The 21,616-nt window shown below is 38.1% G+C and overlaps 2 protein-coding genes across 3 annotated transcripts; one reads left to right on the top strand and one right to left on the bottom strand.

The window, feature by feature from the left end:
• Nucleotides 1-658: 658 nt before the first annotated feature.
• Nucleotides 659-10,055, top strand: LOC134797625 (calcium/calmodulin-dependent protein kinase type 1). The gene is made up of 2 exons (XM_063769955.1): nt 659-1,654; nt 2,915-10,055. The coding sequence occupies exons 1-2, from the start codon at nt 783-785 to the stop codon at nt 3,126-3,128; spliced, it is 1,086 nt and encodes a 361-aa protein (XP_063626025.1). The 5' UTR covers nt 659-782; the 3' UTR covers nt 3,129-10,055.
• Nucleotides 10,048-20,244, bottom strand: LOC134797234 (protein sly1 homolog). Of its 2 annotated transcripts, XM_063769461.1 has the most exons (11): nt 20,055-20,244; nt 19,821-19,980; nt 19,287-19,588; nt 18,765-18,854; nt 18,256-18,505; nt 17,436-17,588; nt 16,611-16,786; nt 15,648-15,918; nt 15,058-15,187; nt 13,847-14,050; nt 10,048-10,315 (listed from the first exon to the last, which is right to left on the bottom strand). In XM_063769461.1, the coding sequence occupies exons 1-11, from the start codon at nt 20,080-20,082 to the stop codon at nt 10,205-10,207; spliced, it is 1,875 nt and encodes a 624-aa protein (XP_063625531.1). In that variant the 5' UTR covers nt 20,083-20,244; the 3' UTR covers nt 10,048-10,204. The 2 variants fall into 2 exon arrangements, with proteins under 2 accessions (XP_063625531.1, XP_063625535.1); XM_063769465.1 differs by lacking the exon at nt 13,847-14,050.
• Between the last annotated feature and the right edge of the window lie 1,372 nt (nt 20,245-21,616).

Genomic DNA, 21,616 nt, shown 5'->3' with positions numbered 1-21,616 from the left:
TAACACACTACCGCACCGCACCAAGGTCGCGGTGTAGTGCGGTAGTATGTTACGGCTTTGAGATTGTACTTCTCCGTACGTCTCCGTTGTTGTCCGGGCTACACTCTCGCATTCGCTATTTTATTTCGCTTCATCACTCGCACCAATGTGTCTGGGTTACAATCGGCGCGCTCATTCTTTCTTCCGTGGTTAAGGCCGTAACACACTATCGCACCGCACCAAGGTCATTGTGCGACGCACCGATAAGTAAGAGCGAGAAAGAGATATCGCTTTCTCGCTCTTACTTATGGGTGCGTCGCACAATGACCTTGGTGCGGTGCGATAGTGTGTTACCACTCTTACAATGGCCTGCTCCACACTCGTGGTGCGCGAATTACGGCGCGAAGCCGCGAACGCGAGTGTGAGGGGGCTATAAAATTATTGCGTTTCGTTATGGATTTCAAATTATTCTGAATCAACCCCTAACATACCTATATTTTTGTTAATTAAAAATCAAAAATGAAACCGTGTAGAAGACAGATTTTTTCTTTTAATAAATATGATTATCTGATTCGATATAGAGCCTTTTGAGAATACGATAACTTGTATATTTTGCGTTGCGTGGCATGACACAAAACGCGACGAGACTTTGACAAATTGCTTGCTTGACCTTGAGCAACCTGCGCATTCGTGAAGCAAGAGAGAATATCAGTCTCGATATATGTGTGATCTGAATATATCTACGTAGGTACGTAGAATTTTAAGATAGTAGTAAATCCTATCCGGGATAGAGAGGCACAAAGATGCCTTTATTTGGGAAAAAAGATTTCGGTAGGAAATCGAAAAAGGATGGCCGAGACTCCGAAAAGCAACCGTCCATCGAAGACAAGTATGTGGTTAAAGATTTGTTGGGAACCGGAGCGTTTTCCGAGGTGCGATTGATAGAAAGCAAAGATAACGGGCAGTTGTTCGCGTGTAAAATTATCGACAAAAAAGCTCTTAAAGGGAAAGAAGATTCATTAGAAAACGAGATTAAGGTACTGAAGAGATTTAGTGAACAAGCAAAAGGCGAAGGGGAAGAGAAAAATATGTTTTCGCACCCTAACATCGTCCAGCTGTTAGAAACGTACGAGGACAAAAACAAAGTGTATCTGGTGATGGAGCTGGTGACAGGCGGGGAGTTGTTTGACCGCATCGTGGAGAAGGGCTCGTACACCGAGAAGGACGCGTCCAACCTGATGCGGCAGGTGCTGGAGGCCGTGGACTACATGCACTCGCAGGGCGTCGTACATCGCGACCTCAAGCCTGAGAATTTGCTCTATTACAGTGCTGATGAAGACAGTAAAATTATGATCAGCGATTTTGGTCTGTCCAAAATTGAAGATTCAGGTATTATGGCCACAGCTTGCGGAACTCCAGGATATGTTGCTCCTGAAGTGCTTGCCCAGAAACCTTATGGCAAAGCAGTGGATGTATGGAGTATAGGAGTCATATCTTACATCTTACTTTGTGGATACCCACCATTTTATGATGAGAAGGATGAAAATTTGTTTGCCCAGATATTGAAAGGCGATTTTGAGTTTGATTCTCCTTACTGGGATGACATTAGTGAATCAGCTAAGGATTTCATAAGGCATTTGATGTGTGTTGATGTGGACAAGAGATATACTTGCAGGTGAGTAGCCTTTTCCTTTGTAACATTAAATATTAACCATTACATTGATCATTTATAGCACAGTATTACATATATCTAAGCACTCATGGGATTATTCATACATGTCTGTCAAATCTAACAAACCCTTTCATAATTATTTGTCCAGGGACCCTATCCATCATTTCTACTATTGTGGTTGTAAGACAGATACAAAATTTTACAGAGGTTTGCTAAGTAGGAAAATCTACTGACAATATGTTAGTATTAAATGTTAACTAATACTTAAATAATTTTGGCATTGTGATGAGGGACACAACCATATGAATGCCTGGCAGCTGTGTAGCGGTTGTGGGCTTTGTTTGTTGCTAAGATAATATAGACAGGCAGTCTTCACATTGTATGTGGATTCACACACCACTTCGGTGTCTGAGCAGGAGACAGCTTATTGCGCCCATAACACTGTTATGGACCAATGCATGCATGCATGCATGGTGGCCGCTTACAGACGAAAGGAGTGCCTGTCGTCCGTTGGCTCATTGGGTGGATGACATCCAGAAGACTGCGGATCACTTCTGGATGAGATTGGCTTGGGACCGGGATAAGTGGCGTACTCGAAGAGAGGCCTATGCTCAGCAGTGGGCGATAAAAGGCTGATATGATGATGATGAACACTGTTATGCTCATACACTGTAGCTATGTGTGAATTTGCATTAGTGAGATAACCACATTAAAAGATTATACTTTTATGCACTAGACTCTGGAGCATAAATATGATTTTTATGCAGCCTATTCACCTCCATGTAGACAAAATATACAAACAACAAGTATGTTTTTGATTCACTGGTTAATATACCACCTCTTCATGTACCTAGTTTAGGGACTAAACCAGAAACAGTAAAGTTACATCCATAGGTTGAGATTAAAAACCATCAGTATTGCCTTTGTAATTAATTATTTATAAAATATTACCTCCATGATTATATTATCATAGCAGTATTTTGATTACTTAATTTAATGATTGATGTGATGCCCTATTATTTTTGTATATTGACACTAGTGATGTTTAATACTGGCAATTAATGTGTATATACACTATCCTCCAAAACTTATGAAGAAATATAAATGATGTTACCCTTAACATAATTGATATTAAAATTAAAGTAAATCATCATTAAAAACTAGTACTAATATAACAAAAAAAAAATCAATACAAATGAGCAAAGTACTGAAGGAGTTGCTTCATTGTACATTTGTTTAATTTGTTATGTATTTGCTTTACAGGCAGGCATTGGCTCATCCATGGATTTCTGGTAATGAAGCTAGCAGCAAGAACATCCATGGCACTGTATCTGAACAGCTTAAGAAGAACTTTGCCAAGTCCCGCTGGAAACAAGCATACCATGCAACAACTGTGATTCGGCAAATGCAGAAAATGGCACTCAGTAGCAGCGGCTCCAGTCGCAGCACAAACTCGAGTGCTCAGCTCAAGCAATAGCTGCTCTCCCCATGACACGGCAAATCGCTTTCCCTACTGACAAAGGTACTTAAGATTTATTTCATTTTTATTTAATTGGGTTGGTGATAACCAATGCCAAGTAACTCCATCATGCTTATTACAATTGATAAGCCTGTTACATTAATTGAAATTCATTGTCAAACCAGTTGGCGGCAGACACGCCGAAAGATCTGTGTCATCGCTACGTTTATAACATTACTTACGGATCTACACATTTCAATGTACTGATTGTCTTAATACTGGAATGGATAGCTTGTTTAGCATATTAATAATAATCAACGAACTGTTATTAAGACATATTTCGGCTAGTCATTATATATTATCTTATCTGCTTGAAAATATTAAAGACATAAAAATCTTATAGCAAATAAAAATTACATTGATACTTAATTTTGAAACTGATCTGTAATATAATGTCTTTCTTTATGTAACACTTGTAAATTCGAATTATTATTTTCGCTTTTTATAGTAATAACTACTGTTTCTAAATATTTTTATTTAATGATAAATTTGAAGGGAAGATCTGATTGTTAAATTAAAATTTAATTGAATTTTAACTGCCAAAATTAAAAATGGTTTGACAACTTCCTCGAATCTAATACTAGTTAACAAAAAGTAGTTAAGAATAAAATGATGTTCTCTTTAAAGATACTGATTAATAACTATTGCTTAGGTATGGTGATAATCACTTGTAATAATAAGGTCTGTTGCAAAATTGATTAGAAATAATTGATATAAAATGACAAAATATTTACAATTATAAATATGGTTTACATGTTGAAATATTCATTTGTAATTTCGAATCTTCTCTATAGTTGTTTTATATTTAAATATAAAACATTATAGGTATGAATGTCGGGCAGGGTACTTGTTTTGATGCTAACTCGATATTTCACTGGTTGAACCAAAATATCTCAGGCCAGGATTTGGTTGGAATAGTCATTTTGTTTAGAATGGTAGCTGTGCATAGATAGCCGTCTGGAGCTCCCATCACAGCTGGTAACCATCTCGTATTGATTAGTATCAACTGTAACACATGTGTTTCGACAGTCACCTACCCGACTCCATTATGCTATCTCTAGAGTAAGTTTTATGATTCTAAACTTAAATCCTTCCTATATTTTACCATTTTCATATTCCTAAATACCTATATCAAATACATGTATTAGCGATTGTTATACAATACTGCATTGTTGAATTTAATGTTCTTATAATACTCTGTAACCGTGACTAAATAGTTGGTAGTAGTTCCCTATATTATATAAAGGGCATTTCATACGTTACATAAGAATGGGCCTAATGTAAATTTATTTCAAGTACTTAGTAAGATTGAATGGAATCTTGCTTACGGACTGGTGACTAGAACCGCACTTATGTTGCATATATTTAAAAGCTATGGAATGGCATTCGATGTAAAGATCTGATCTGATTTGATACATGACATTACTCTCCATTGGTGTGAGCGAGTGTGCAATGTTAATTACTTAGTACTTAATGCCAAATGACGTTCAGAATTTTATGTTCAAATGTCGCTCATCACATGCTTAATGCGCGTTCTTTTTGCGAGACTGAAATAATTTGACATTTTTGAAGCATATTCAGTGTTCGATTGATGTACTTACGTTTTCTGCTCTCTCCTCTGCCCTAAAAGAATCTCATAATCTTTTGACATGTTGTTCCAACTATTATCTTACATAAAACGACAAATGTATAATTGTGTAGGAATTCCGCTTTACTTATATTATAATATATTATCATGTGACACATTTCCTATATCTGTATTTTACGAGGGTATGAATATCATATCAAATGTTTTGACATTCCGATTAGGATAAACATGTAATAGTGACTATGATTTTATTCTAAATTTAAAAAATACGATAACATTCCAGTTTTCAGTATTGTACCTATATACAAATTATTTTATACATTTTAAAATGAAATTATGTATTCATTTTACAAATTCGATTTATTATAAAAATGACATTATGTAATTTTGCTTGAAAGATTAGATGCATTGGGGTTAAGTATTCAGTGAAAAGGTTATTCAGTTAACACTGAAATTTTCGAAAATCTATTTTATTTTCTTATTAAAACAGAAAATACCTAGTTGTATTTGTAAACACAAGTGTTTTCTCAGTGCATTGATATCTACTGTTAAACTAAACGTTGACCGTCTTCCGTCCGTGTTGACGTTGTCGTTGTTGAATAAATAAATAATAATGGGCATCAGTTTTATGAAGAAAAAAAAACTTGTGACTTAGTTCGAGTCCAGTCACGAGTAACCCCAATGCACCTTAGGTACCGTTATATTTCGTTTCCGTGTAGCGTCCACAAAATAAAATCTTCCGTCCGTGCTTTAAATTCCCGCGCAATTTAATTTCAAGTATAATATACTTATCTATATCAAAGTATGTGCAAGTTGCATAAAGGAGATTCAACTTTTTCTTGTTACTCGTTGCCATGGTTACGGTCGCCTGGTTCACTCTTTAAATTAAAGTTTTGTGGCATTTTAATTAACCATACATGCATTTATGTGGTAGTTATAAGCCCTGTCCACAGTAGGACATCTACTAAGCACGACAATATAACATGTTACAACAGTTCTTTTAACAAACTGTGCTACTATTGTCGCCTGGCTGATGTGACAGAATAACAAGAAATATTTGATTCACTCTTATAATTACAATATTATTTTTGTATTATATGTAAGTGTGTAACATTATATTATAAATATTATAATATTTGCATATTTATAGAAATGAAAGTGACAGTGTCAGCAACATAATATTGCACCTTACATAAGTAGTACTAAAGTTTAAAAGGCTCGTAAATTCAAAATGTAATTAATGGCTCAAACGGAAAATGATGTAACAATAACAATAAAAACATAATTCGTTTCGGTCCTCTTATGAGTAAACCAAACGAGTTTTGACGAGGATACCAAGAGCAACACACTTTAAAAACCTGTCAATGTGTCCGACGGTCAGTGTAGATATTTACTATAAATATCTTATTATATAACAAAAGTGTGTCATGCGATTTCGTCGATATGTGGCACCGGAAGATTTACAATTCAACATGCATGTCTCCACTATAATCTAGATTATTCTACGACGCAGCCCGTCAAATGATTGTAGGCTTGATGTTAGCAACGAAGTCAGAAAAGTAACGACGGCGTGGCATAATCATATTGACTGTGTACACAGTATGTTGAACGAAAGTGTTACCTGTAGGCTCAGTACTTAACCAAATGAACCCACACCACCGTAGATGTGTTTTAAAATCAACAGAGAAACTGGTTTCTTTAAGTTTTTTTACATTTGTTTCGTATAATTCTATGCTGGCGTAGGGTTCCCATTGGTTGATCGTAATGCTTGTTATTGCGCTGTTGAAACTTAGCCTTACTAGATCTATCTAACCCTAAAATGAGACTTAATGTGTATAGGTTCTCTTGTTGAGTGACCTATACATATAAGTACCTGTATAGTGATCAAAATTTGTGGCGTAACTATCGGTGTGACGAAGGTAAATGCTGCGGGTGTCATTATTGACGAGAAAGACTCGTCCCAGACTGGCGCGGCATAGGCATTGACGACTCGTTTTTGAAGTGAAATAGTAGATTGTACAACAAGGGCATAAAGTGACCCATTTTTACCCGAGGCACTTTTTTGGTCTGAGCGAAGCGAAGTCCAAAATAGTAGACGAGGGTAAAAATGGACATTTATGCCCTTGTTGTACACTCTGCTTTTCACTTCGATTGCGAGGAAAATATACAAAAAATCAAATATTTTAGGTTATTTTAACGTATTTATTCAAGACTAAAGAAAATTGTTCTTGGGCCGGTCGGAGGCGCGGGGCACGCCGATCGGGAGAGCGCCGGCAGGGCTGGCAGTTTGTATGGCAGAATTTGGACTTTATTGCTAAGTCAATTCCATCCATTAAGGGTCGTAATAGATGATTTTACTTTATGCTCTAGAGCATAAAATGCGATTTTATGTCGTCTACGCACGACATAAAGGTGCACTTTTTGAGCATGAGAAGTGAAAACTTCTTTAGCGGCGCTGCGCACTTTTTGTGATGGGGAAAAAATGTTAAACTCGCGACAGGTAAGATTCGTAAGACGTGACGTCACGTGTCATAGAGTTTTTCTTTATTGATTTAAATGCCATCTAGTGAGTTTCCCTCTAACTGGTACTAATATAATTCGAGTACTAACAGTGATGTGCTTAGGGGTTTCAAGTAATACGACGAAATAACGCTAGATGGCGTTTACCTATTATACAGTAGGTATAGTGAAAACTTCTTTAGCGGCGCTGTGCAATGTAATTGAGTTTTCACTTCTGCCGGCACTCCCGGAGTGCAACCCGTTGTTTTTTCTCGGTCTGGACCGGCAAAGTGGAGAGACCATCATTCCGGGAGATGGTTAAAAATAACATTTCGTAAAGACTGTCATTGTTAGAGTATATTATCTGTGTCTCCAACAATGGGATCACTGGGATCAGGTCTCTTGGTACTTGTACCTATGTACCTACACATGGAACACGGAATCTGCCTGGCTAACTAAATAATCTATTATTACATTACCTTAGAATTATCATTTTGCTCTGACATTTTATAAATTTAATGGGGCATTTCGATTATTATTGTACCTATGACATTTATAACTTAATAAAGTAATGTTTCTGAATTTATCATTATTACAGCTTATTATTGTGAAGCATTGCACTGCTTTAAAGGTCCTTAGTATATAAGTGTAGAGATGTTTGATAAATAATCTTAAACGTATGTATCTGTAAATGCGCCTTAATAATCTGTGTAATACCTATTAATAGTTCTATCTCTCTTTGGTATTGTTAATACTATGTAACCAGGGGTGTCACTCAGGTCTCAATATGAAGAGGCTCGAGAGGCTCATATTGAATTGCATTTACCTTAAAATCGTTCACTAATTTACGTGCCATTCTTTACTTATTTTTATTGCCATTATGTCGTGCTGAATCCTAGAAACGAATTCAATAAGTAGGATATTTGCCAGGAGAATTATATATGAATACGACCATCACAATTTTTTTACTAAATGAAATTGATGTTGAATTTTACCCAAAAAAGTGACGCGTATTCCATGTAGTTAGCGGATTTGTAGACGATGACGCGAGAAACCGTTAGTTAACACAATGCATGTGGGTAAGCCATGTTAGTCTCCTTTGTATGTGTTTAAATTATTTGTGGCCATTATGAGTTCTTAAAAACGATGTATACATACCTATACATATGTTGACTTCAATGTTCATGAATCATGAACTCAGGGAACTTTTTCTATAAAATGTTTTAGTTAAGTACTTAGTCGTAAATGTCGTAATCACATTATTTTTCCGTGGAATGAGCTGATGAGATTTATAAATCAATATATGTTATTCACTCTCTATGTTAAAAACAGAAAATCCCGGCCGTGCCATACGAATTGAAGTAATTCTAGCATGTTTTATTTTTGTTTATAAGAAATCCGAATTATTTTTATAATATTAATACGCACAATGCTTTAAACATAAGTATATTATCTATATAATTTTATAAATGTTCTTTTATGTACAATTAATATTAATTTAATGTAAGAAAACATATTTAAAATGTAGTTATCATCTCTCATCCCATGCACAAACAGATTATTTCTCTTTACTTGTATTGATACCACTTGTGTACGTGATATTTTTCGAATACTTTTGGGTGCAAAAGTAAACCAATGACTTACTGAAATTAGAAAAATGTACAGGTTGATTCACGAAAGCTGGCACGAATAGAATGAACGAAACTTTCATTGTATGAGTGACACCTGTATCGGTATTTACAGTCAGAGCCACAATTTTATTGGTTAATGTGATACACACATAGATATTTTCATTCACTCATTCATTCCATTCGTGCCAGCTCTTGTAAATCTTGTAAATGTTTACAGTTCTCTTTAATATGAAAGCTTATTCTTAAATTACTTTTAGGTTGTAAAATCTTTTACTGTTTATTATTATTTTCTACTTAAGTAGTTACTGTCTTGGCCCTATTTTGCTCCTAACTGTATGTATATTTTTGTAGTCTATATTACTATTAATTAGTGTTATCACGTATTTTAGCATAATTACACATGTGCACTAGACGGCCCCGACCCGACATCCACTGCGATACGCAGTTTACTCGTTCGCTATTATTATTATTACTCGTATCTATAGTAGAGGTGCCGAGAGTAGTCACCCTTGGAAACACGATTTAATAATGAATTTAGTGTTTCGAATTATTATTTGGTAATGACGAACGTTACATTCTTATTTTAAAAATTGATATTTATCTACTTAACTGTTTGTTCTGTTTAATTGTGCCAAATCCATATCATGATCAGTGATAGAACTTCTAATCTTAATGTTTGTACTTGTTACACTATTACATTATCTTGCCGCAACAGTTAATATTGTGGATGTTCAAGTTCCTCGTCACTTAAAGTTAATCATTTGTTCGTTAAAGATAGTGCTTAGTGTAATCGTAATCATATTTGCTATTTTTCGAGAGTTATTACAATTATTATGTTCTTAGTTGACACATTTTAGTTTGTAATGAAGCACAATAGCGTAAGGACCGGGAAGATAACTACACGGTTAACAGAACTGTCCCTCACCACGGAGGGCGATTGGTTGTGAAGTTCTGCATATATCTATTATAATTTCATTTCAACATTCTTAAACGGAAATAGCGAAAGATGAATATTCTGTGGGTCAAGATCTGATAACTATTAAATTACTACTATCTTGTGATTTAGATTTTATACTTCTTGTTCAAAACAATCAAAAATTTATTGGTAGATATTAGATGTTAGGTATATTTTCTGTGTCATTGTAAATAAAATGCCAACTTGTTGAAGTATTGTTTCATTGAATGCATCACCAAGATTCCATCACAGATAAGAAAGAACAACAAGACTGAACGATTATAAATATAGTCATTGATTAATATTTATTATTTACCTATACAATAAAATAGTTAAAGTAAACTGGCAGTGTTGGTACTGCTCAGTGGATCTCTTCGCCCAGAAGTGACAGTTGCTTGAGGAACTGCGAGGCGTTGGGGAGTGTCGTTGCGCCGTAAATGATCTTCCGGGCAGTTCCACTCGTAGCTTGTTGCTGCAAATATCATTATAGGTACTAGTTAGGGTTTTCAAAAGGGTTATCATCACGATAAGTTGGTGATGATATGTAAAGATGTTTCTGTGTTCCTATCCATTAGGCGGCAAATGCCAAGTTGAACAAAAATAGTGCGTAGCATACGCTATGCTGGGGTTATGAAAGAACCAATCCACCACAATATGGTTCAAAAGCCACCTGTGCAACTTTCATATGAAAAAGATTTTTGCTTTATACTTCTGAGTACTGTGGTATTTTTATTAACCGACTTCCAAATCCCAAAGGAGGAGGTATAAATTCGATTGTATGTTTTTTTTATTATTATTCTCTTTATTCAATTAGGGTCTTAGGTTAGGGTTTTACAATGTGAGTATAAAAGTAAAATATAAAAACACTTAAAAAACATAACAAAAATATATAAACACATTATAAAAAACCTAACCTAGGGTGCCGCCGGCAGCGGGGCAGGGTCCAAGCTGCCGGTGGTCAGGGCCGCAGAGTGAGGAATCGACGTACTATACGCGCCGTGTCCAAAATTACCGCCTTCTGCATCTGACCCTTGATCCAACCACCCAGCGAGAGTCTCTCTAGGTGTTGGTCGAGACTCTTCGCTATGAGACCGTTCGCTGACACGACTATAGGAACAATGATCGTCGAGTCATTATTATTATTATTATTATTTGTATCTCCGTTACAAACTCTCGGGTTTTTAAGCCCGGTCATTTATAAGGCGTGCGTGGGGATATAGATCCAACACGTAGAGGCCCTTTGGAGAGCTTTGATGTCATGTAGAACGCCTGCTGGAACCCATTCACGGGTACATAAATAGATACCCGTAAACCGGTTTCAGCAGGCATTGGGAGCTATTATAGAAAAATGGAAAGAGTCCTGGTCTATGGTTTAAATTTGGGTGGAAAATAAATCTGGGCTATTGCTAAGAGTTCCGGACACCTGCCATAACATTGTGTTATACAGTGTTATCGAAGCAGGTGGTGACTCGCCACTCGTTAGATGGGCACCTGATGCGCCATCGTGAAGACGGCCAGGCGCAACACCGGCATGAGCGGCTCAGGGGTGTCGAGAGGTGGTGCTGCGCTTTCTCCGAAGTTACTCGCGGCGTTATGCCCTTTAACACTTCCACCCCTGGAGCATATAGCTCTAGCGACTCCTCTCTGGACGGCCAATGAAGGCAAGCCAGAGCTGAGAGTCCTGCGGGTCCCCTTGGGGTCCACTCCGACCGACGAAGACACGCCGGAGACGGAGACCCTGACCGACTCTCGGGAGCACTCGGGTCCGTGGGGTCGTTACTCCCCAACAGCTCGCCACAAGCTGCCCTGCGGGCTTATTATTATTATTATTACTCATTTATTCAATTAGGGTCTTACGTTAGGGTTTTACACTGTGAGTATAAAAGTAAAATATAAAAACACTTACAAAACATTACAAAAAATATATAAACACATTATAAAAAACCTAACCTAGGGTGCCGCCGGCAGCGGGGCAGGGCCCAAGCTGCCGGTGGTCAGGGCCGCAGAGTGAGGAACCGACGTACGAAATTACCGCCTTCTGCATCTGACCCTTGATCCAACCACCCAGCGAGAGTCTATTATTATTATTTGTATCTCCGTTACAAAGTCTCGGGTTTTTAAGCCCGGTCATTTATAAGGCGTGCGTGGGGATATAGATCCAACACGTAGAGGCCGTTTGGAGAGCTTTGATGTCATGTAGAACGCCTGCTGGAACCCATTCACGGGTGCATAAATAGATACCCGTAAACCGGTTTCAGCAGGCATTGGGAGCTATTATAGAAAAATGGAAAGAGGAAAAATGGAAAGAGGAAAAATGGAAATGGTCTATGGTTTAAATTTGGGTGGAAAATAAGTCTGGGCTATTGCTAAGAGTTCCGGACACCTGCCATAACATTGTGTTATACAGTGTTATCGAGGCAGGCGGTGACTCGCCACTCGTTAGATGGGCACCTGATGCGCCATTGTAAAGACGGCCAGGCGCAACATCGGAGTGAGCGGCTCAGGGGTGTCGAGAGGTGTGCTGCGCTTTCTCCGTGGTTACTCGCGGCGTTATGCCCTTTAACACTTCCTCCCCTGGAGCATATAGCTCTAGCGACTGCTCTCTGGACGGCCAATGAAGGCAAGCCAGAGCTGAGAGTCCTGCTGGGTCCCCTTGGGGTCCACTCCGACCGATGAAGACACGTCGGAGACGGAGACCCTGACCGACTCTCGGGAGCACTCGGGTCCATGGGGTCGTTACTCCCCAACTGCTCGCCACAAGCTGCCCTGCGGGCTTATTATTATTATTATTATTTGTATCTCCTTAGATAACACGGGCCTATAAATCCCGGTCTTTTGATAGGCTTGCGTGGGGATATAGATCCAACACGTAGAGGCCCTTTGGAGAGCTTTAATGTCATGTAGAACGCCTGCTGGAACCCGTTCACAGGCGCAACAATAGGCACCCATGAACCGGTCTCAGCAGGCATTGGGACTATTGTAGAAAAAGTGAACAGTATGCCGGTCTATGGATTGATGTTTGGGTGGACAATGAGACTGGGCTATTGTAAAAGAGGTCCGGACACCTGCCATAACAATGTTAACACCGTCATCGAGGCAGGCGGTGACTCGCCGCTGACTAGATGGGCCCCTGAAACTGCCGTCGTAAAGACGACCAGGAGCAACACCGGTGTGAGCGGCTCAGGGGTGTCGAGAGGTGTGCGCCGCTTTCTACCCAGTGGCTGTTACCAGCCACTGTGCCAACTCGCGTCTTATGCATCTTTCACTTCCACCCCTGGAGCATATAGCTCTAGCGACTCCTCTCTGGACGGCCAATGAAGGTAAGCCGGAGCTGAGAGTCTTGCGGGTCCCCTTGGGGTCCACTCCGACCGACGAAGACACGCCGGAGACGGAGACCCTGACCGACTCTCGGGAGCACTCGGGTCCGTGGGGTCGTTACTCCCCAACAGCTCGCCACAAGCTGCCCTGCGGGCTTATTATTATTATTTTTATTTTATTTCCTCAAATCTTTAGTATCCAGGTTACTCTGCTCCATTCGGCTCAGCATTGCTCCGAGCAATTATTAGGGTTGGCACCACTTGACGTCCTTTTGCGTACACGACCACGGATAAGATAGACTTAGAATTTTGATAACCCTAAATAGCCGAAAGGGATAGTGCCATACATTAGAAAGGGATAGCATGATTCGTCCCTAAATCGCTGTCAAACTTTGGTTTCGTAGGAAGTGTCCTTTCTGTACGGTAGTACTATTATTTATTCTGTGCCGCCGGGCATATGGGAATAGGTGCATTCATATGTATCATTCCCGTTTGTCTCCGACTTATAATGTATGGCCGCGGTCACGTGGGGCGGGGACAAATGGGAATATATCATCTTATGCACTCTTGGAAATGAGGAAGGCAGCGAAACTGTAGGTAATTTTACACTATAGACGTATTAAATTCAACGAAATGTTGGACTTTATTTCGTTCTCAAATACGCAGTAACACGCAACTGAGCGTACCTTAGCGAAGTCGAGGAGGTTGTGGTACTCGATGTAGTTGCCGCCGCCGACGAGGAAGACGACGGCGTCGGTGGGCGGCGGGCTGCGCGCGCTGCGGGCGCGCGCGGCCGCGTCGGTGCGCGCGGCGCGCGGGTCCAGCCACGTCAGCTCCGCGCTGTCCGCGCCGCTCAGCGCGCTCTCCACGCACCGGCTCACCGGCAGCTTCTGTTGCCCCAAACGAACCCAAATGATCACGCACAGACTATAGACCGACCGCTTAAATAGTTGGATACGTGTACATACAGGGTGGCCCAAAAATACGTTGACAACGTTTTTTCTAATTATTTTATTAAGTACTTACGTAACTAAAACAAAGTAAGTTAAAAATTAAAATTACAATTAAAGTCTTTTTATGCAACATAAATTAATTGTCTTCAAAATAGCCTCCTTTCGCTTTGATACACAAACGCAAACGTTTGTTAAAATTTTCAACGAAATGCCGCAGCTATTTTGTCCTATTCTTTGTTAAGTGTTGCTTTTAGAGCGTTTACACTTTTGTGTTTAGTAGCACAGGCCCTTGTCTCTAAGATTGACCACAAACTATAATCCATTGGATTTAGATAAGGCGACTAGGGTGGCCGTAAATTATCCATGCACCACTGCTAATTTTCCCGGATTCATAAGTTCAAAAGAGTGGCCACCCTACTCGCCTGATCTAATCCAATAGAATATAGTTTGTGGTCAATCTTAGAGACAAGGGCATGTGGTACTAAACACAAAAGTGTAAACGCTCTAAAAGCAACACTTGCCAAAAAATGGGACAAAATAGCTGCGGCATTTCGTTGAAAATTTTAACAAACGTTTGCGTTTGTGTATCAAAGCGAAAGGAGGCTATTTTGAAGACAATTAATTTATGTTGCATAAAAAGACTGTAGTTTTAATTTTTAACTTACTTTGTCCTAGTTACGTAAGTACTTAATAAAATAATTAGAAAAAATGGTCAACGTATTTTTGGGCCACCCGTACTCCCATACAAAATATCAACATCTGCCAGCCAAAATGTAATATGGGAAAACCAATTTATTTTCCGCGATTTGGGGGTTGGTCCATAGTAAACGTTGCCTATATGGTATATTCACCCCGCAAACTATTGCAGGTGAATAAATTTACAGTCTGTATTGTATAACATTCACATTAATAAATAAGAAATAGGTAGGTATAAAATTGCTTACGTGTTTTTTAACAACCAAATTCTTGACACCTTCCATTACAAAGGATGACCCTTGGGAAACCAATTTTGAAAACATAGATACTGTCTTTGTACCTCCACCCTCGTACTGGCCAGACATTTTCGTGAAGCCTCTGAAAGTCGATGTTGGTATTAGTATTTTCAGTAAGTTTATCTTTATGTTATTTGTAGGCTGCATATAATGGTTTTCCATGCTTTAAGTCTAATGCATAAAGTAAAATCATTCTATTAGAACTTGGACCTTTACTTACTGACTTAGCAATAGAGTCCGAAAAACCTTCCATATAATCAGAGGGGGCCATCAGCAACTTACTAATTTATTTAGACCCAGATTGAAATAGCATAATATACGCTTAAACATATGTGTGCTTGTATTTTTTTACTCGTAATTCAAGTTAGTAGCAGAGTCAGTAACTCTACCTAGCAGAAATATCCATTTTATCCTCTACATACTAGTACATTGGCAGAACGAATTTATCTATCGGTCAATTTGCCTCGGATTAAATGGGTTGTTTTATGATCTTGCTGTAAAGTCTTCTATTTGATATAAAAGGTCACAAGGATGTTACTTACTTCCATCGCCGCATGTACGAAATAGGGTTGACATCACAATTGGCAGCCACTAACGCGGATTCCAGCTTCTTATAATCGTCGTCGGGTATTTGCGAAGTGCACAGATAATAAATAATGAAGAGCCGCATCTTGTCCTCCGGCGTGCCGGCGCTGGGGTCTGCGATCAGGTCGATGACTGCCTTGCTTTCCACGCCGCTGCTTTTGCTCATTATCTTCTCCTCCAGTTCGAAGAATGAGTCCAATCGTCTTGACTTTATTGCGTTTAGAATAGCTGTAAAACACGTTTTTATAAAAAAAATACATTGTTGAAAAAGGAAACTGAAGCTTATTTTACTACCTTATGGTCAGTAAAGGTACTCTTTACTTACCTAATACATTTTAAACTATATTGCACAAAATTATTTAAAAAAAATGAAAAATGCCTAACGACATTCTTGGAACTTCTTAATTCAAAGTTAAACTTAAGCGCTAAAAATAAACCTCCGCTCAAAATGCAGAGAACTGATACTAATGAATTGAAATAAAACTCGGGTACGAAAACGAAATCTATAATTTTTTTTGGTCATGCAGACATTATTGCGAGTAATGGCGCCAATAATTCGATCTCTACATATATTATAGGACAATTAAAACGGTTTGATATGTTTAAGTTAGATAAATGAGAGGTGGATGAACTATTTCTTGTTGTTATTCTGTCCTGTTCCTGTCAGCCAGGGGACAACACAAGCACAGTTGGTTAGACCTGTTGTACTACTTAATTACTACTAATATGATTGGAAGATGACCCGTTATAAAAAGGGCTTATAACTGACACAAGAACGCATTTTTGTTAAAATTTATTGCCATAAAATCGTGGTTTTAACGGTAACCCAGGAAAACGTAACCATGACGAGTGACAAAAAAAAGTTGATACACCCATCTTTTCTATATGTTTAGAGATGCATGAGTTCAAGCATTTAATACCTGTGGCAATGGTGGTGTGCATGTCGATCAGCCTCTTCTTCTCCATGAGCTGCGGCAGGGAGTTGACGGCGCTGGTGAGCCGCTGGGTGTTGTCGCTCACCATGCTCAGGGCCAGGTCGCTATCCGCGTCCAGGCCCATTGAGCTTTTCAGCTTCTTCACTTCTGCTTCCGAATTTCTGTAAAATCATTGTATGTATTTTAGTTTAAAGATTATTTGGATACTAAAATCGTGCCTCTGTGTTTGACACCTGAAATAGATAGCGGATCTGTGGTAAGTGAATCCACAAGCATAATCTTTTAACAACAAATGTTTCCGCATAATGTATGGAGCCGTGCAGCGTTTACATTAGCTTAGGGTTGCCATAACTGCCATAAGTATAGGGACGTCGACCGGGACAATTACATAACCCATTTCGCACTGGACAGGACACCGGGACACCACGCTTCAAACAGGGACATGTCCTGGCGTACGGGGACGTATGGGAACCCTACATTAGCTGTCAAATTCTAAGCACACATTTGTCTACTCTAGTCTCATCTTAAACAAACAAAACAATGAATAATTAGTTTATACTATACATATAATGTCTGCACGACTTTATCCGCATAATAGTATTTAACTGCACAACTTAAATAACATCTAACCCCCTTATTCATAAACATGCTACAAGCCTCCATTAGCTAATGATCGTTTGTCTTTATCTGTTATTTTGTCTTATGTATTTGTAAGAAATGGATAAAACATAATTTAACTAAATCAGGCCCATAAAGTTTAAGAATAAGGGGGTAAATCAGCAATATAATATAGGTTTTAAAGTTACTAACCTATATTTGTCTAAATCCTCCTGTATAGCCTCTGCAACTGTTGGAAAAGGACTGCCTTTATGCTCCGTCCAAAGAGGGTCCCTCGAGTCCAAATCACAAACACGAATCTTGGTCTTTTGGCCTGGCACTGCTGAAGATTCTGGTACTGCAGCTCTAAGATAATACACATGCATTTTAAATTTGATGGCAGAATTGAAGTATGTCACCTGCAATAATATGTTACTCATCGAAGGCCGCAAAAATATGTGACACGCTCTTATGACTCTACATTAAGATTGTGTCAGATATTTTTTGCGGCCCTCGTTGTGTAACATATTATTGCAGGTGACTGTACCTTCCATAATGGTGGTATGAATATTCTACATAAATAAAATTTGAACTCAGGACCATCGGCTTCGGTTTCACAGGCAGGGTCACTACCCACTAGGCCAGACTGGTCGTCATTAGGCCTACATTTTGAACCCTATTATTAAAAGGGAAACTTACTAGATTTCATAAACATTTATACTACAAAAATAATTTCTTCATCAAATAGTATGAATGAATAAAAATTTAACTAGGTACGAAACAAATTGAATCTTCTTGCCTTGATCATATGGCTGATAATCATTTATTACAACTTGTTATTGACACATAATTTTTATATTTAAGGCCTATTTACATGGTGCGAGAACTCGCGTGCGAGTTTCATTACATTGTGGTATTTGATTGGTCAGCTGAATTGGATGTAACCAATAGTCCTCAATGTATCAAAAATCGCATAAGAGTTCGCGCACCGTCTAAATCAGCCCATATTTCATTTATTATGAAGAACATCTACCTGTTCAGTGACAAATCCAGCACATCATGTGCCAAAGCCTGGTAGGTCCAAGTGTGATGCAAGGGTGTAGCCATATCAATATTTCTATCCAACAAAATAAGCATAGGCCTAGTGAAACTGAATTGACCTGTGTTGCCATGGAACAAATTGTTTCTGGCATCCCATAGGTTCTCTCTTAACTTTTTGTCTAGTTTTGTTGCTACCATTTCAGCTGCATTGCCTTTGCTGCTTCTTATTATAGGCACATTACCTAAAATATATATATATTAGAAAAATAAAAACCTTATAGATAAAAATATAGGTATATTTTCTTTGATTAACACATTTAGGGCTAAGAACCCGACAGTCGGGTACACTGTTCGTAGCGACTACGCGCTCCATACGGCGAAAACGTGGCTACGCGCTACGAGCGTAACCCGTAGCACTTAGTGGCAATGAATGTGTTAACTCCTGACATATTTTTATATTAGGTATTATAACACAAAGAAATACACATGGTTCATACATACCTAAAGTAACAAACACGGAAAATAAACTTTCTACAATGTTATCCATGATAGCCTCCATTTCAGTATCTTTCGTGTCACCCTTGTTAATTGCTGTAACAAATAAATTATTATTTATGTTTATATCTAAATATATTTATTATACTTTTTGTCTGTTTTTTTTTTACAAAAAATATTATTAAAATTGTCTAAAAACTAATTTTAAATTACTGTATTTTTGTTTTAGAACCGTAATTTGAGTCTTACTACTTATACCACAACACTGGTGATATTGACAACGAACACAAACCAATTTAATAATACATACTTTGGCATATAGTTGTTGTGTATTAGTTTTATGTTAAGTGATGGAGGATAGTTTATTGTTTTAATTATTGTATTTTTTGGACTAGTTGTAGATATGTATTTGTATAATATGTTTAATGTGTTTTATGAATTATTATGTTAAATACCTTACCTGAAAATAAATAAAAATCTTAGATTAAACTAATAATAATTAAAAAATAATAATAATTTAATATTTACCATAGTAAGATAATGAATCTGACTGCTGGTGCTTCATAATAAACAAATCTTCCTCTAAGCAAATGAAGTTCAAATACTGATCAAAAACTTTGTGTATATGCATGACAGAGTTAGACTGGATGGCCGACGCTGCAAGATCCTCTAGTTTCTGCCTCGTTATGGGTGATATGAAGTTCAAGTGGTACTGGTCATAGATCCCATTGTCCAGGTCCTGACAGATGCGGCCGAGATTCTCTTCCGAAGGAGCACAGAAGTAGACGGCAGGCACTTCTGGAATGTTGTCTCTGTCGGAATGCAGCTGACTGGAATTATAAAAATGAATTCTTTATAAAAATGTTGAAAAGTTTGTTATTGATAAGGTGGACATTATTTATATCAATTATGAGTTAAACTGGGATTTGGGGCCTTTTGCTTTATTTACTTAGATATTTGATTACTTTCAAATACCAAATTTTCTTATTTATCAGTAAAATATGGCGGATAATATCAGTAATATAATAGGCGGTAAAAATCGAATGAATCATAAGTACTTACACGTGTAGAGTGACACCTAATTCCCTTAACTCTTTGATAGATACAAGTGGAGAAATAATGTCTTGTCCAATTCTGTCGTACACCAGCACTTTCCATGTCGGTTCAGTCGCCACACCCTTTGTTAGCGTCTGATTCAGGTTCAACATCTGCTTTAAGGCATCTGGAAAAATATATGAGAGTAATTCCCAGCTCATTCCATGTTAACATGAAGTTAAATAGTCAATTAGGACTTACTGAGTTGGCGTTCTCTTAAGGTTGTCATTGTCCTGAATTAAATATGTTTCCATCAATTTACGATAAAGTGTAGAAGATTTCTCACATGTGGAAAATACAAAATACCTCTAATATCAAAATAATTCTAATATTCAAGAAAAAGATTGTGTTAGTACTCGAACTACACGGTCTATATACACGAAATCTCAATACGTCAAATTAAATGTCAAGTTGACGTTTTAACACGTAGTCATCAGTTTCGTTCAGAAATCACAAGTTTTCATGACATTTCTTTTCTTATCATTTTCTTCGAACCAAAAAAAGTCTGCAGCGGATTTGATAGCCCACGCAGTGCAAGTGTCATTTATACGTCATAATTTTATAGAAGTTTGACGTTTAAAATAACACTTTCACTGTGTGGGCTATCAAATCCGCTGCAGACTATTCTTGGTCTGACTTCTACTAATATTTTATCATCTAATATTTTTTTTTCCTAATCAGAACCCTTAGAGCATTTAGTAACTGGAGATGTCATCGCTGTCATTTTCTTTACAAAACAGTCTGCCGATTTTTGCGGGGGAGGGGACGTCAAATGTATTGCCATTTTTACATGATTTGTACGGAGTTTGTACGTAACGTACAAATAGCCATGTCAGTCCATACAAAAGTTTGCACAATTGTGCAAGTTTTTCGGCAGATGGGTAAGCTCTTAATGGCCACTCCAGTCATTAAATGCTCTAAGTCAGAACCAAATCAGAACACGATATATTATGCCTTTAAAAGGATCCCCACTATTTTTGTTACATCTGTATTACACGAACCATTTAGAGCCATTGAGCCGTTGACTCCTACGTAACTCATTAACGTACGTACACTACGTACGTATTTAACATAAACAAATCAAATTTGGTTCATTTATTATGCACCCTTAAGGCTAACTAGAACCCGAAATTTCATGAATGTAAGCTCAACCGGTTTGTCAGAAACTGACTGACCTACTCACCTAACATCAAAAACCTAACCCACTTCCAGACAGTCTTCCAGATGACCTAGAGACCTAGAGTTAGACTGTGAGTTAGACCAAGAAAAGTCTGCAACTATTTTGATAGCATACGCAGTGTAAGTGTTATTTATTAGCAAGTTGTAATTTGCCACCCAGCTGGGTTACTGCGTGGTTACGAACCTAAGATAAAGACACAGTGATTTTATTTACCATTTGAAAAAAAAAAAACAGAGTTCTTATTTAAACTCTAAGCGCCTGTCGAATTTGTAATAGAAATTAATTGTCGTTACGAAATCAACTACCTATATCTCACCAAAAACATAAATGTGAAATGAGAGCAAAGTTCAACATTAAGAACATACGTCGTTGTTGACTTCGCCGGCAAAATAATTGAGATTTCTATACCTACAGCCCGCGTAGCCAACATCGATCGATTACGCTACGCAGCGATCGAAATGCAACTGTCGCTGTCGCACTAATATGGAAGAATGATAGAGAGACACAATGCTTTTCGTTGTCTAAGCGATAGCGATTGTAACCTTGGCTAGTTAGGGCGGCAGGTTGGAAAAAATGAATGGGC

Source organism: Cydia splendana, chromosome 1, assembly GCF_910591565.1.
Source record: "Cydia splendana chromosome 1, ilCydSple1.2, whole genome shotgun sequence".
Lineage (NCBI taxonomy): Eukaryota > Metazoa > Arthropoda > Insecta > Lepidoptera > Tortricidae > Cydia > Cydia splendana.
The sequence above is the reverse complement of the archived record's forward strand: the minus strand, read 5'-3'. Positions and strand labels throughout refer to the sequence as shown.

Bases quoted from the DNA above. Each gene is read 5' to 3' on its own strand.
- LOC134797625 (XM_063769955.1), top strand. From the start codon at position 783: ATGCCTTTATTTGGGAAAAAAGATTTCGGTAGGAAATCGAAAAAGGAT. The intron at 1,655-2,914 runs GTGAGTAGCCTT...TTTGCTTTACAG, and splicing joins GACAAGAGATATACTTGCAG to GCAGGCATTGGCTCATCCAT.
- LOC134797234 (XM_063769461.1), bottom strand. From the start codon at position 20,082: ATGACAACCTTAAGAGAACGCCAACTCA. The intron at 19,981-20,054 runs GTAAGTCCTAAT...ATATTTTTCCAG, and splicing joins CTTAAGAGAACGCCAACTCA to ATGCCTTAAAGCAGATGTTG. The intron at 19,589-19,820 runs GTAAGTACTTAT...TTATAATTCCAG, and splicing joins TTAGGTGTCACTCTACACGT to TCAGCTGCATTCCGACAGAG.